The sequence below is a fragment of the Heterodontus francisci genome, chromosome 18 (assembly GCF_036365525.1).
Source record: "Heterodontus francisci isolate sHetFra1 chromosome 18, sHetFra1.hap1, whole genome shotgun sequence".
NCBI lineage: Eukaryota > Metazoa > Chordata > Chondrichthyes > Heterodontiformes > Heterodontidae > Heterodontus > Heterodontus francisci.
In genome coordinates this window covers 9,924,637-9,941,764 of record NC_090388.1, presented here as the reverse complement: position 1 = coordinate 9,941,764, position 17,128 = coordinate 9,924,637, and the positions used below count along the sequence as shown (strand labels likewise).

Sequence of the window (17,128 nt, the reverse complement as noted above, 5' to 3'; positions counted from 1 at the left end):
AAATCAATCAGTGTTAAAATGTTTGTAGCTGTAGTTGTAATGTTGCAATTATCAAATGATGCAGAACTGAATTCTCCATTATGTAAAAATGTGTGTGTGTGTCCCTGATCTCGAAACAACTTTGAGTGGGATGGTACAATGTACTCCTATCCATCAAGCTTATCCACAGTGTGCTCAACATCTAAAGCACTCCGTACAACTTTAACTGGACCCAATTAAATTTCACATCTAGATTTACAATAAGTTTCTCAGGAATGGCACCATCTTTTGCAGAGAGATGACCTGATAGTTCCGCAAAATAATCAGAGCAATAAACTTACTAAAAATAAGATTAGCACCTTGAGAAATGCTTCTCACTGACTCCAGTGCATATATTCACCTAATTCTCATTTGTTTCTGTATTCACTTGTCAATTATTTTTTGGAATGACATACCTAAATCTTGTCATCATTTGGCAAACATTAAACAGCCCCAGCATTCTCTCCACTCTCCGATACAACATTCAAACAAACGTTTCACAATGTTTATGTTTCTGATTGCACCAAAAATGTGAAATCGAGTGCGTGCATTTATCACAAATCCTTTTGGCAGCATCCTCCAAAAATAACACAAATTGGCACTACGCGAGGAACTGGAGCTATTTTCTGGTGGTGGTGTAGTCTCAGGCACACACTCTGCTCTCGCAGTTTCACTGGTTATTCCACCAGTCAACTTATGAAATAATAAATTCCATAGGCAGTTTTTAATCTGATTTGTCTTTTCTCTTCCTGGTGAAAGGCACTTTATTCTTTACCGCGGATCCCACTGCGGTTATACCGCCAGCCAGGCTGGAGGCCCCGCCTCTGATCAGCCCGATACCCAGTGATGGTACTGCGATTACCGTTGTCTTGGTAACCTCGTAGCCTTTGATTCCCAGCCAGGCCACTCCGCCAACGGTGGCCCCGACAGCTCCCTTGGTCACTCCGAAGACGCCACCCGTCACCCGCAAAAATAGCCCGGCCTGTTCCTCTAGATGGTCTTTTTCAGTATCTGTAAATGGCAAAACACAATCCTTCATCTTCCACTCTCAGAACTACCTAATGTTAGTGAACAGCAGACTCCTCCCCGGTACCCGGGGCCAATAATTTATCCTCCCACTAACATCACTAAAAACAGACTACCTGGTCATCCATCCCACTGCTTTTCATGGGATCTTGCTGTGTGCAAATTGGCTGATAGATTTCCTATATTGCAACAGTGATTACACTTCAAAGGTATTGCTGAAAATAGCGACATGTTGTCGAAGCTTTTCGTCTTGCACTCATCAGGACAATCCGCAAGAATACCAATGTAAGGGAAAACAGCAACTTTATACTGTATGAGAAGAGAGTGCTGATTGGTTGGCAAGTGAACTCTGATTGGTAGAGGCATTGCCATGGTGAATGCACCAGTTGACAGTGACTGACAGTTAACAGCCAAGCTTTGTTTGAAATTTAAACCAAGCAGCTTGACTCTGATTGGTCAAGGCATTGCCCTGAAGAACGAACAGCAAACCACCGTCACTTATTTTGTTTAGCTGAAACAGGCGCAGTGTCTGTACATGTTCTTTCTGTTTGCAAAGAACAGGGCCCTATGTATTAATATATGTAGCTTCCAGTATGTGCAAATGCGCCACTCTGCGAGCCCTACTGACAATCTTAAATTGGTTGTCAGCATAATTCTTCGCACACTGAGGATTATTCTTGCGGATTGTCCTGATGAGTGTAAGACGAGAAGCTTCGACAACCTGTCTCTATTTTCAGCAATCCTCAAGTTCTGTACTTCCAAACGACTACTTCAAAGGTACTTCATTGGCTGTAAAGCGCTTTGGGGCTTCCCAAGGTTGTGATAGGCGCTATAGAAATGCAAGTCTGTCAGGTCTATCTAATTAGGTGTGGGTGGTTGGCTCTCAAGATGTATTTATTGCCCCAACTGGCCGCAGTTATTGCCCATCCCACGCTGCCTTGTGATGGTAGGCTGGGCCACTTCAGAGGACATAGTGTGGGACTGTAGCCACATATAGACCAGACCAATGTAAAGTCAGCAGGTTTCCTACCTGAAGGACGTTCATGAACCAGTTGAGTTTTTACATCAAGACCCCAGCTTTCATGGCCAGCTGACATCCCACAAATAACCAGATGTTTTGAATTAGATTTCACAATTTGCCCTGGTAGGAATTAGAACTCTGACCTTTTGTTGGTTGTGGCTCAATTGGCAGCACTCTTGCCTCTGAGTCGCAACGTTCCTGGTTCAAGACCCACTCCAGGGCTTGAGCTCAAAAATCAAGGCTGACAATCCAGTGCAGTACTGAGGGAGTGCTGCACTGTCAGAGGTGCTGTATTTCAGATGAGATGTTAAACCGAGGCCCCATCTGTTTGCTCAAATAGATGTAAAAGATCCTATGGCACTGTTTTGAAGAAGACCAGTGTCCTGGTCAATATTTATCCATCAATCAGCATCACAAAAAAACAGATTATCTAGCCATTATGCGATTGCTGCTTGTGGGAGCTTGCTGTGCACATGATGGCGGCTGCATTTCCTGCATCACAACAGTGACTACACTTCAAAAGGTACTTCATTGGCTGTGAAGTGCCTTGAGATATACAGTGGTCGTGAAAGGCGCTATATAAATGCAAGTCTTTTTTTTTTTGCGTTGCAAATCCAGTGCTAGGAGCATCAAGTGAAATGCCTAACACCTCTGCTTATGTTACTAGTTATCCATGGGAACCATGTCAGCACTATACAGTAAAGAATGATTTTAATAAAGTCGCATTGTTCAAACATTCCACAAGATCCCTCGGGAGAGCTGTTTGGTGCATTGACAACATATTCCTGTAAGATACATCATCCCCCATCTAATTCCATGCTCCAAATTGTGACACTCTTCCTAGTCAATGTCTCAATTACGGCAAAAGAAGTCCCAGACTGACAATATATTGGACAACCTGGGGCACTTGTACAACATATCAGAAACCGAGCGAGAATCTGGGGGATTGGCACAAATTGTAACAACCTAGACATTATGCTCAAAAATGAGAGCATCAATTGGCACAGTGCAAACTGAAAATATCCAACCATGTAGCTAACCCCCATGAGGTTGTGTCATCAGGTTTGCTGGTTGACTGTGGGGAACTGTCCCATTTACTATCTGTGGAACAATACGCAGGACACAATGTCCCAGGCTGATTGTAGACCAGGACTTCTTCAGGTCAATGTGCAGGAAATGAAACATAAAATTTTACTCCAGCATTGGTCAAATGCTTGACATGAGGATTTACTAAAAATGTTGTATTCTGTGGAAGTATCATACAATTAAAATTCATTACTGCAAAGCAATAATGGGAATGAATATGATAAAAATTCACTGCCCTTAATTAAGGTTCTTGCCAAACCAAAGCTAACGATACTGTACAGTATCTGCTCATATAGCCTTTCATGTAGTGACAGTACAATGGCACAGGGAAGTGAGTGCCCACTCGCAAAGAATGTATGCATCCACAGCATCACTTCACCCTCAAGTAAAATCAAACCAGCATCAAGTTAATGCGGAATGCATTGCCTGAGAGTCTGGTGGAGGCAGATTCAATCAGGGCTTTCAAAAGGGAATTAGATAAGTACCTGAAGAGAAAGAAATTTACAGGGTTATGGGGAAAGGGCAGGGTCTGTCTGACTTGCAGAGAACCAGCAGGGACCCGATGGGCCAAATGTGCTCCTTCTGTGCTGTAACCATTCTATGATTCTAAGTTAATGTGTGTACTTGCAACAGAAGATCTACAGCATGACTGTTAGAAGGAAATTAATATCATACAGTCATAGAGTCAATATAGCACAGAAGGAGGCCATTCGGCCCGTTGAGTCCATGTCAGCTCTCTGTAGAGCAATCCAATCAGTCCCTTTCTCTCGTTCAAACCCAATAGCCCTGCAAGTTTGGTTCCCACAAGTGCCCATGCAAAGTCCTTTTGAAGTCATTCATTGTCTCTGCTTCTATCACCCTCGGAGACACTGAGTTCGAGGTCATTACTACTCACTCTGTAAAAAAAAAAATTTGTCCTCATATTCTCTTGACCAAAACCTTAAATCTATGTCCCCTCGGCATTGTACCATCAGCTAATGGGAACAGCTTTTCTTTGTCTACTTTATCTAAACCCATCATAATCTATCAAATTTCCCTTGAATCTCCTTTGCTCCAAGGAGAACAACCCCAGCTTCTCCAACCTAACCTTGTAGCTAAAATCCCCCATCCCTGGAACCATTCTGATAAATCTCCACTGCACCCTCTCAAGGGCCCTCACATCCTTCCTAAAGTGTGGTGGCCAGAACTGAACACAATACTCCAGTTGTGGCCCAACCAGAGCTTTATACAGGTTCAGCATAACCTCCCTGCTTTTGTACTCAGTACCTTTATTTATGAAGCCCAAGATTCCATAAGCTTTGTTAACTACTCTCTCAATATGTCCTGTCACCTTCAAAGATTTATACACATGAATCCGCTGGTCCCTCTGTCCCTGTACACTCCTCAGAATTGTGCCATTTAGTCCATATTGCCTCTTCCTATCCATTTTGTCAAAATGCATCACCTTACATTTCTCTGTATTAAATTCCATCTGCCTCTTGTCTGCCCATTCTGCTAGCCTATCTATGTCCTGTGGCAGTCAATTGGTATCATCCTCACTGTCAACCATAGCTGCAAGTTTGGTATTATCGGAAATTTTGAAATTTTACTCTGTATTCCAATATCCAAGTCACTTATATATATATCAAAAAACAGTGGTCCTAGCACTGAACCTTGGGGAACACCACTATATACCATCCTCCAGTGTGAAAAACAAACATTTACCATGACTTGCTATTTTCTGTCCTTAAGCCAATTTTTTTTATCCAAGCTAACACTGACCCTCATATTCCATGAGCCTCAGTTTTGTTAACCAGCCTTTTATGTGGTCTTTGTCAAATGCTTTCTTAAAATCCATACAGACAACATCCACTGCGTTCCCTTCATTAACCTTCTCTGTTACTCAATCAAGAAATTCAAGTAGATTAGTCAAGCATGATCTCCCTTTAACAAATCCATGGTGGCTATCCTTAATTAACTCAAACTTCTCCAAGTGATAGTCATAGAGTCATTTGCAGCAGAGAAGGAGGCCATTCAGCCCATCAATCTCATGCCAGCCCTTTGTGGAGCAATCCAGTTAGTCCTAATACCACACTCGATCCTTGTAGCCCTGTAGGTTTATTTCCTTCAAGTACACATCCAATTTCCTCTTGAAGTCATTGATTGGCTCTGCTTCCACCACCCTGTGGGCAGTGAGTTCCAGGTCATCACCACTCGCTGCGCAAAAAAGTTCTTCCTCACATTCCCCCTTCATCTCTTGCCCACAATCTTTAATCTGTGTCCCCTAGTCCTTATACCATTAGTTAATGGGAACAGTTTTTCCTTTCTAACTTATCTAAGCCTGTCATAAACATGTACACCTCGATCAAATCTCCCCTCAATCTCCTTTGCTCCAAGGAGAACAACTCCAGCTTTTCCAACCTAACCTTGTAACTAAAATTCCCCATCCCTGGAACCATTCTGGTAAATCTCCTCTGCTCCCTCTCAAGGACCCTCACAAGTGCCTGTTGATTTTTTTTTGCATCACAGCCATGGCTCTGCGTCGGAAGGTCATGAGATCAAGTCCCAGTCCAGAGACTTGAGCATGTAATCTAGACTGACATTCCAGTGCAGTACTGAGGGAATGCTGCACAGTTGGAGGGTCAGTACTGAGGGAGTGCTGCACTGTCGGAGGGTCAGTACTGAGGGAGTGCTGCACTGTCGGAAGGTCAGTACTGAGGGAGTGCTGCACTGTCGGAGGGTCAGTACTGAGAGAGCGCTGAACTGTCGGAAGGTCAGTACTGAGGGAGTGCTGCACTGTCAGAGGGTCAGTACTGAGGGAGTGCTGCACTGTCGGAGAGTCAGTACTGAGAGAGCTCTGAACTGTCGGAAGGTCAGTACAAAGGGAGTGCTGCACTGTCAGAGGGTCAGTACTGAGGGAGTGCTGCACTGTCAGAGGGTCAGTACAGAGGGAGTGCTGCATCGTCGGAGGTGGCAACTATTGGATGTGACATTAAATTGAAGCCTTGTCTGCCTGCTCATTTATCCACTACTTAGAGAAGAGTAGAGAACTCTCTTAGTATCCTGACCAACACTCCTCTTTCATTAAACTGCTGCACATTTTAAATACCAGCCGGTAAAACAGAGCAGCTGGGGAATGAGGAGGGGTTCCAGAGTGAGTCAGGTGCAAATCACAGGCACAATCACTGGTCACAGGAGAATTCTTTCTTTTGGAGAATAAACAGTAGGTGAGAGTGAGGTTAACTTCACTTCTCATTTACAACCCAATCACAGATTACAGAACTGAGACACTGCGTGAAACCAGCAACAACATTTTAATGGAGCACATCAGCCTAAGCGGGATTTTGTGTATACGCACACACACACACACAAACACATAGAGACACACAGAGACAGAAACAAACACAGACACACATGCAGACACACAGAGACAGAAGCACACACACACATAGACACACACACAGAGACAGGAACACAAACACACGCACACACAACTACACAGAAACACAAACATACACACACACACAAACGCACAGACACATAGAGACACAGAGTCACACAGCGACACACACACAGACACACAGAGACAGAAACACAAACACACACACACAGAAACACAAACACAGAGACAGAAACACAAACACACACACAGCTAGAAACACAAACACACACACAGACAGACAGAAACACACACAGAGACAGAAACACAAACACACACACACAGAAACACAAACACAGAGACAGAAACACAAACACACACACAGCTAGAAACACAAACACACAGAGACAGAAACACAAACACACACACACACACATACAGACAGAAACACACACAGAGACAGAAACACAAACACACACGCACACACAGAGACAGAAACACAAACACACACACAGACAGACACACACACATACAGACAGAAACCCACAGAGACAGAAACACAAACACACAGACACACACACACACACACACACACACACACACAGACACAAAGACTCTGTTATGAAAGTGCTTTTATTTTTCAATATTTTTTGAGGACTGGTATTTTAGAATTATGAACATTGGTTCATTTGGAAAACTGAAAAGATTCCATGGATATGTTTTTTTTCCACATGGGTTACTGGGAGGTTTTGTTTAAAAACAACATTTACTGGATGTCAAATGTCTTCAGCTAAGTAAACAACAGGTGCCTTCTGACTATGGAAGTTATTTATAAGAGAAGTGACATATCAAGATTTATGGTGCTCAACAATGGGTTTCATTTTTGAATAGTTTTGAGTCAGTTGGGTTTGTAGCCTGCTGAAAGAAACACCCAGCTCATCTTTTCTCCACCTCTCTAATAGACCCTGAAAAATCCAGTGTGTGAGGGCTAAAACCGCTGATGCTGCATTTCTCTCGAGAAGCTCCTGGAATGTGGGCCAGACTAATTCTCTACGCTGTCTGAAAAGAAGTGCTCCATAAAAGATCCCAGTGACCCGTCTACTGTACTCAGATGCCAGATTGTATGCCATTTGGGACACAACATATCTTATCCTTTTTCTTCAATAATTAGAAAGTATATGGCCAAAGTATTCCTTTTTGTCTTTTTTTTGGTAAAAGACCTCTGCAGAGGAATTTTCTTTTTTTTTAATCTAACAGGTGTATGTGTGCGTGTGTATTGGCTGTCTAGAAGGGAACATCTAACTACTTTCATATTTCAATCTGTGAGTTAATGCTTCGCATCTTTACTGGATAAGCCTTGTTTTATAATAAACTAATCATTTTGATGTTCATTAAAGAAACCTGGTTGGTGGATTTAATTCTGAAACTAAAGGTATATAATTGCCGTATCGGTAACTGGGTAAAACATTTAAATATATATTGTGACCCGTGCATAAGTGGGACGAGAGGAAAACAGTGCACTCCTCTCAAATCAGTCATAACAACACAAATACACACACAGAAAAAGAGACAGACAGAAACACACACACACTGAAAAAGAGACAGACAGAAACACACACACACACACACACACACACACACAGAAAAAGAGACAGACAGAAACACACACACACTGAAAAAGAGACAGACAGAAACACACACACACACTGAAAAAGAGACAGACAGAAACACACACACACACAGAAATATAGACAGACAGAAACACACACACAGAAAAAGAGACAGACAGAAACACACACACACACACACTGAAAAAGAGACAGACAGAAACACACACACACGGAGAAAAAGAGACAGACAGAAACACACACACACTGAAAAAGAGACAGACAGAAACACACACACACGGAGAAAAAGAGACAGACAGAAACACACACACACTGAAAAAGAGACAGACAGAAACACACACACACACACACAGAAAAAGAGACAGACAGAAACACACACACACTGAAAAAGAGACAGACAGAAACACACACACACACAGAAATATAGACAGACAGAAACACACACACACAGAAAAAGAGACAGACAGAAACACACACACACACACACTGAAAAAGAGACAGACAGAAACACACACACACTGAAAAAGAGACAGACAGAAACACAAATACACACACTGAAAAAGAGACAGACAGAAACACACACACACTGAAAAAGAGACAGACAGAAACACACACACACAGAAAAAGAGACAGACAGAAACACACACACACTGAAAAAGAGACAGACAGAAACACACACACACACTGAAAAAGAGACAGACAGAAACACACACACACACAGAAATATAGATAGACAGAAACACACACACACAGAAAAAGAGACAGACAGAAACACACACACACACACACACTGAAAAAGAGACAGACAGAAACACACAGACAGAAAAAGAGACAGACAGAAACACACACACACACTGAAAAAGAGACAGACAGAAACACACACACACTGAAAAAGAGACAGACAGAAACACACACACACGGAGAAAAAGAGACAGACAGAAACACACACACACTGAAAAAGAGACAGACAGAAACACACACACACACACACAGAAAAAGAGACAGACAGAAACACACACACACTGAAAAAGAGACAGACAGAAACACACACACACACACACACTGAAAAAGAGACAGACAGAAACACACAGACAGAAAAAGAGACAGACAGAAACACACACACACACTGAAAAAGAGACAGACAGAAACACACACACACACAGAAATATAGACAGACAGAAACACACACACAGAAAAAGAGACAGACAAAAACACACACACACACACACTGAAAAAGAGACAGACAGAAACACACACACTGAAAAAGAGACAGACAGAAACACACACACACACTGAAAAAGAGACAGACAGAAACACACACACACTGAAAAAGAGACAGACAGAAACACACACACACGGAGAAAAAGAGACAGACAGAAACACACACACACTGAAAAAGAGACAGACAGAAACACACACACACACACACAGAAAAAGAGACAGACAGAAACACACACACACTGAAAAAGAGACAGACAGAAACACACACACACACAGAAATATAGACAGACAGAAACACACACACACAGAAAAAGAGACAGACAGAAACACACACACACACACTGAAAAAGAGACAGACAGAAACACACACACACTGAAAAAGAGACAGACAGAAACACAAATACACACACTGAAAAAGAGACAGACAGAAACACACACACACTGAAAAAGAGACAGACAGAAACACACACACACACACACACAGAAAAAGAGACAGACAGAAACACACACACACTGAAAAAGAGACAGACAGAAACACACACACACACTGAAAAAGAGACAGACAGAAACACACACACACACAGAAATATAGATAGACAGAAACACACACACACAGAAAAAGAGACAGACAGAAACACACACACACACTGAAAAAGAGACAGACAGAAACACACAGACAGAAAAAGAGACAGACAGAAACACACACACACACTGAAAAAGAGACAGACAGAAACACACACACACTGAAAAAGAGACAGACAGAAACACACACACACGGAGAAAAAGAGACAGACAGAAACACACACACACTGAAAAAGAGACAGACAGAAACACACACACACACACACAGAAAAAGAGACAGACAGAAACACACACACACTGAAAAAGAGACAGACAGAAACACACACACACACAGAAATATAGACAGACAGAAACACACACACACAGAAAAAGAGACAGACAGAAACACACACAGACACTGAAAAAGAGACAGACAGAAACACACACACACACACGCTGAAAAAGAGACAGACAGAAACACACACACACACACACATACACAGAAAAAGAGACAGAGACAGAAACACACACACACACAGAAAAAGAGACAGACAGAAACACACACACACAGAAAAAGAGACAGACAGAAACACACACACACAGACAGAAAAAGAGACAGAGACAGAAACACACACACACAGAAAAAGAGACAGACAGAAACACACACACACACATACACAGAAAAAGAGACAGACAGAAACACACACACACAGAAAAAGAGACAGACAGAAACACACACACAGAAAAAGAGAGACAGAAACACGCACACACACACAAACAGAAAAAGAGACAGAGACAGAAAGAAAGACTGTTACATTTCTAACTTTTGCCAGTTCTGATTAAGGGCCACAGTATTTCTGGCACTTTTTGTTCTCATTTCAGAGTTCCAGCATCCGCAGTATTCTGCTCTTATATTATTGCATGAAAGGGGATGTGTGGATAGTGAACAGGGGCAGAGTGAGGATGAATAGTTTGGTGGCATGCAGTGAGCAGCTTCGCGAATGAGAATGAGAAGTTGGGCTGATTACAGGAAGTTGTTGGTAGTCATTGAATGAATGTCTTATGAGATCTACAGCAGAGTGGCAGTGCAAAGAGGGGCAAGAGAGGGTAGTAGATCACAATTGTTGCCACTTGTAAACTCTTGTAGTACAAACACATTCATCCCACATGCATTCCAAATCTGCAGAGTTCCTTTAGAGTTCTTTTAAAATGAATTTACAAGTTAAAAGAGCTAATTGAATGGAAAAAAATTCAATAACTCATGTCAGAAATCAAATTATACTCAAGCTAATTACAGAAACAAAATGAATTCATCTGCATTTAACGTGTTGCACAGGGTCGTCAGCCCTCTTTCAGATGAGACGTTAAACCGAGGCCCCATCTGCCCTCTCAGGTAGACATAAAAGATCCCATGGTCAGGATTCGAAGAACAGCAGGGGAGTTCTCCCTGGTGTCCTGGCCAATATTTATCCCTTACCCAACATCACTGAAACAGTTTATGTGATCATTTATCTCATTGCTATTTGTGGGAGCTTGCTGTGCACAAATTGGCAACCATGACTTCAACATTACAACAGTGGCTGCATTTTTCAAGCTTTTCATTGGAGGGCGGCACAGTGGCGCAGTGGTTAGCACCGCAGCCTCACAGCTCCAGCGACCCGGGTTCAATTCTGGGTACTGCCTGTGCGGAGTTTGCAAGTTCTCCCTGTGACTGTGTGGGTTTTCGCCGGGTGCTCCGGTTTCCTCCCACAGCCAAAAGACTTGCAGGTTGATAGGTAAATTGGCCATTATAAATTGCCCCTAATGTAGGTAGGTGGTAGGGAAATATAGGGACAGGTGGGGATGTGGTAGAGATGTAGGATTAGTATAAATGGGTGGTTGATGGTCGGCACAGACTCGGTGGGCCAAAGGGCCTGTTTCAGTGCTATATCTCTAAATAAAAAAAATAAATAAAGTAAAGCACTTTGGGACATCCTGTGGTTGTGAAAGATACAATAACAATGCAATTTCTTTCTCAAAAGTTTCTTCAAAAGTTAATAAGAATTGCTGTTCTTATACAAATGGGTACACTTAGTTCCAAAGTCCCGTAACAAACCAGAATACAACTAATGAAACACTTCTGGCTTATTTTTTCCATCCTAGTGGCTTCCATCTGAATATAACTCAGTACTGTAGGTGCACTGGGCAAATCTAAACAGAAAACAATTCATAATTTATAGCAGCAAAAGGCATGCATGTGCACCACAGAGATTTAACAAAGCAACTTCATTGCGAGGCAGTTACCTTTCTAAACCATCTGAAATATTTATGGAGATCAAGGCAACAGGACAATAGTTAATGGAGATTGTTCTTCCAAGCTACAGTTTCTGTGCAAAATAATTTGAGTCTGCGCTGCTGAATGAATGCAGTACAGAATGATCACTATCTTCTGGCTTTGACGTCAGATATTTGTTGTGGAACAGAATGCAATCAAAGTTACCTTAGTGAAGGAAAGCAGTAATCGATTCATCAGAAGAAGCTCCAGCAAAGCTTCTCAATCCCAGAAATAAAAGCAAAATCCGGCAGATGCTAGAAATCTGAAATAAAATCCAAAAGTACTGGAAATACTCAGCAGGTCTGGCAGCATCTGTGGAGAGAGAAGCAAAGTTAATGTTTCAGGTCAGTGATCCTTCATCAGAACTGGCAAAGGTTAGAAATGTAATAGGCTTTAAGCAAGTGAGGCGGGGGTGGGGGGAGGGGGCAATGTGGGGGGTGGGGAAGGTGTGTGATAGGACAGAGGGCTGGAGAGATTAAATAACAAAGATATCCCCCACCCCCATTTCACTTGCTTAAACCCTATTACATTTCTAACTTTTGCCAGTTCTGATGAAGGGTCACTGACCTGAAACGTTAACTCTGCTTCTCTCTCCACAGATGCTGCCAGACCTGCTGAGTATTTCCAGCACTTTCGGATTTTATTGCTCAAACCCTGGTCAGCAGCACAAGCTGTCTGGACTCTGCATATGCTTCCCTGACCTTTTAAAATCACGTGGATTTGCCAGTTTGCGGAAATGGCTCCCGATCAAAAGGGGTGATTTACTGACCCAGGATCAGTTTGATTCATTGGTTCAGATTGATACTGGCTGCAAGAGTCTACTGGGCAAGCTGAATGTTTGTGAAATTTAGTCAAAGGTTTGTTAGTCTGGAGATTTGTGCATATTGTCACAAGAGCTTTTTTCTTATTGAAGGCTAAGAGTTGTGTGTGCCTTCAGAGACTGAGAAAAAGGACTTTCTGTTAGAGGCCTACTTTAGGTCAGGAAAAAGAACCTGTCCCGAGCCCGACCGAACCACAGCGGACCCGAGCCCGACCCGGCCTGAGTCCCTCCAACTTTGCCATGAGCCCGACCCGACCCGAACCCGCCACTACTCGACCCGACCCGAGCCCGACCCGACCATCACTTTACTTACCTTCCCACTGGGAAGCTCCACCGAGCTGCAGCACATGTGCAATGACGTCACAGTGACGTCATCGCGCACTGCGCAGACTCAGTTTCATCCCGGACTCCCAGCTCAGGTAAGTTTTTTTAATTTCAATACTTACCAGCAGAGCACTTACCGTGTGTGTCTGGCCCGACCCGACCCGAGCCCGAAAGCCATACCCTGAAGATGGGCCCGACCCGATCTGAGCCCAACACATGTCATCGAAGTTCCGAAGAAGGGTCACTGACCCGAAACGTTAACTCTGCTTCTCTTTCCACAGATGCTGCCAGACCTGCTGAGTGAATCCAGCATTTCTTGTTTTTATGTCATCGGGTCCCGTTGGGTTCGGGTTGGGTAGCAGGCCTCTACTTTCTGTGAACACTGAATGCTGAAACTTGATGTTTGAAGTGTGCAGACTGAAGGGCACCAGTTTCCAAGCAACTAGGAAGATTTATGACTGTCACGTGACTTGGCTGTTGAAAAGTTAGTTTCACTTTTGAATTGAGTTCACTTACTGCTAGACCTGCCAGAAAGACAGCCCAGAATCTCTTTCTCTTGAAAATAATTCCTGCACCAAGTGTAATTCCAATTTTTTCATGAAGTTAAAATAACTTTGAACGAGTTGCAAATCAAATGTATGGGGGGGAGCTAAATCCTTGTTGCTGTGTCTGCCTGGAGAGAGGAAAAGACCCCTGGAGAGAGAAAAGACCCAGGAAAAGAGGAATTGCTGCTCTCTGTGGAGAAAGGCTCCTTTGCCTGGAGGAAGCCTTGCATTTTAAAAAGGCAGCAAATTCCTATTGCCTCCAATCTCTAAACAAATCTCTGCCTCAGGAATGATTCCTAGTGCCTCTTATGTTTTGGGAGATCCTGAAGCTCAAGAAAGCTTCTAATGCTGGACTGTTATTTCAAAACCCAAGTCGACCTGTTGCTACACCCTTTTCTGAAAGATTTGTGTGATGCCTGCTGCAGATGAATTGCCTTAAATGCCTGCCCATCACAGATTACTCAGTAATCTCACCTGGAGAGACATGGAGTGGCATCTGACAATTCAACTTTGGGACACCTCACCCATCTGGAAATATCCTACCAGACCATGACAATCAATTATTTTTATTATTCCTAAGAAACTGTTGTAAAACCAATACATACTTTCCCTCTGGTTCTCCGGTTTTTGAATGTATGTGTGTGTGAATGAGGGTTAGGAAGAATAAGTTATAAAATCTTTTCATATATGTAGATTTATCTCATTATCATTTAAAACTTAGTTTATTAATAAATAGTTAATTTTGTTGTTGTTTAAAGAAACCGTGGTTTGGTGTGCTTTATTCTTGGGATAAATAAAGTGTTTAATTTGGCTATTTTCTGGTAGGTGGGAGACTTTACTAATACACTGTGACCTGTGGAGTAGTGGGACTGAATTAACAGTGCATTACTCCCACCTTGATCATAACAATATGAGGAATCTTGACAGAAAAAAAATGCATTCTCCTGCTATATTGGTGTGAATCCTTTATTTAAAGGGACTATTTAATGAAAACATCATCCCCGCCCCCCAAGGCACCCACTATCCCGACTTGGAAACATAATCGGCATTCCTTCATCATTGCAGGGTCAAAATCCTGGAATTCCAACCTAACAGCACTGCTGGTATACCTTCACCACACAAACTACAGCAATTCAAGGTGGTAGCTCACTGGCACCTTCTCAAGGGTAGCTGAGGATGGGTGATAAATGCTGGCCTTAGCAGTGATGCCTACATGCCCATATGCCCAGAATGGATTTTAAAAATGAGCACATTAATTGTACATTTAAATGTGACAGTGAAATTTGTCTGAAAACCTTGCATTAAAAGAATGACAAGGCTAAAAAGAGAGGCTCCTTCAGATTAGGAGATCTTCTGAGTTCTGGTACATAGCCTGACTCTCTCCTCAGAGTGGGCCACTCTCAGTGATGGGCATTGATTCCCTCCAGAGTTGAAATCTGTCACTTTGAGAACTTTTTCCACAATTTTAGAGTCATAGGCCGGAATTTTACAGTGAGTGGACGGGAGCCGGACTCCGACGTAAATGTCGGTGCCGAACCCGCTTCGGCCCAGCCTGGGGATCCATCCCGTATTTTACCGGTCCCCAGGCTTTAACTGGCCCGAGGCGGGACTTCCACCCATTTGAGGGAGGAGGTCCCGCCTCAGTGAGCTGCCGGTCAATCAGCGGGCCGGTAGCTCTTCGTCTCCGCAGCGCCACTGGGAGCGGTGGCCACTGCTGGGACTGCAGCCCAGCCGACCGAGGAGGATACCAAGGAGCTGGGACTGAAGGTAAGTTTGGGTTGCCTCACCAGGGAAATTGGTCATGCCCTGGTGAGGCTAGGGTGGTCGTTTGGGGGGAGGGGGGGGCGTCTTGGATCCCGGGGTTACGTTGGGAGGCGGGGGCGGCCCTCAATTGGGCACCCTGTGCCCGATTGCCAGGCCCCTCCCCCCCACCGGGTGCAGAAAGGCCGGCAGCTATAGCAGGGCGGCCTTTCACGTCCCTGGTACACTCGTTTGCCACGGGTAAAATACCCGTGGAGGTGGGCGAGGGCCCTTACGTGGCCTCTTAAGGGTCTTGATTGGCCTCGGGCAGACGGGCCGCTTCTCACCACCCCCCGCCAGACCTCCGTAAACGTGGTCGGAGGCGGAATCGGAGCGGTTAGGCCTCCCGGAGCCTGCCGCTCAATTTTTTACATCACCCCCACGCCACCATCCGACACGCTGGGGCGGTGTAAACTTCCAGCCATAAAGTTTTACAGCACAGAAACAGGCTCATCGGCCCATCGTGTCTGTGCCGGCCATCAAGCACCTATCTATTCTAATCCCATTTTTCAGCACTTGGCCCGTAGCCTTGTATGCTATGGCATTTCAAATGCTCAGCTAAATACTTCTTAACTGTTGTGAGGGTTCCTGCCTCTACCACCTCTTCAGGCAGTGTATTCCAGATTCCAACCACCTTCTGGGTGAAAGAAAATTTTCTCAAATCTCCTCCAAAACACCTGCCCCTTACCTTAAATCTATGCCCCCTGGTTATTGATCCCTCCGCTAAGGGAAAAAGTTTCTTCCTATCTATCTTATCAATGCCCCTCATAATTTTGTATACCTCAATCAGGTATCCCCTCAGCCTTCTCTGCTCCAAGGAAAACAATCCTCGCCTATCCACTCTCTCTTCATAGCTGAAATTCTCCAGCCCAGGCGACATCCTGGTGAATCTCCTTTGCACCCTCTCCAGTGCAATCTTTCTATAGTGTGGTGACCAGAGCTGTACACAGTACTCCAGCTGTGGCCTAATAGCATTTTATATAGCTCCATCATAACCTCCCTGCTCTTATATTCTATGCTCGGCTAATAAAGGCAAATATCCCATATGCCTTCCTAACCACCTTATCTACCTGTGCTGCTGCCTTCAGTGATCTATGGATAAGTACACAAAGGTCCCTCTGACCCTCTGTACATCCTAGGGTCCTACCATCCATTCCCTTGCCTTGCTAGTCCTCCAAAAAGGAACACCTCACCTTCTCAGGATTAAATTCCATTTGCCACTGCTGTGCCTGTCTTACCAGCCCATCTCGTCCTGTAATCTAAGGCTTTCCTCCTCACTATTTACGACACCACCAATTTTCGTGCCATCGGCGAACTTACTGATCATACCTCCTATATTCACGTCTAAATCATTAATGTACACTACAAACATCAAGGGTCCCAGCACCGATCCCTGTGGTACACAA

At 43.7% G+C, this 17,128-nt stretch overlaps 1 protein-coding gene across 1 annotated transcript in view; it reads right to left on the bottom strand.

Annotated features, from left to right (window-relative positions):
* Nucleotides 1-742: 742 nt before the first annotated feature.
* tmem263 (transmembrane protein 263) overlaps nt 743-17,128 on the bottom strand; it is a 39,520-nt gene continuing 23,134 nt past the window's right edge. Inside the window, exon 4 of the mRNA XM_068051157.1 lies at nt 743-1,029. Coding sequence (XP_067907258.1) covers nt 743-1,029 — 287 coding nt within the window. The remainder of the gene's footprint in view (nt 1,030-17,128) is intronic.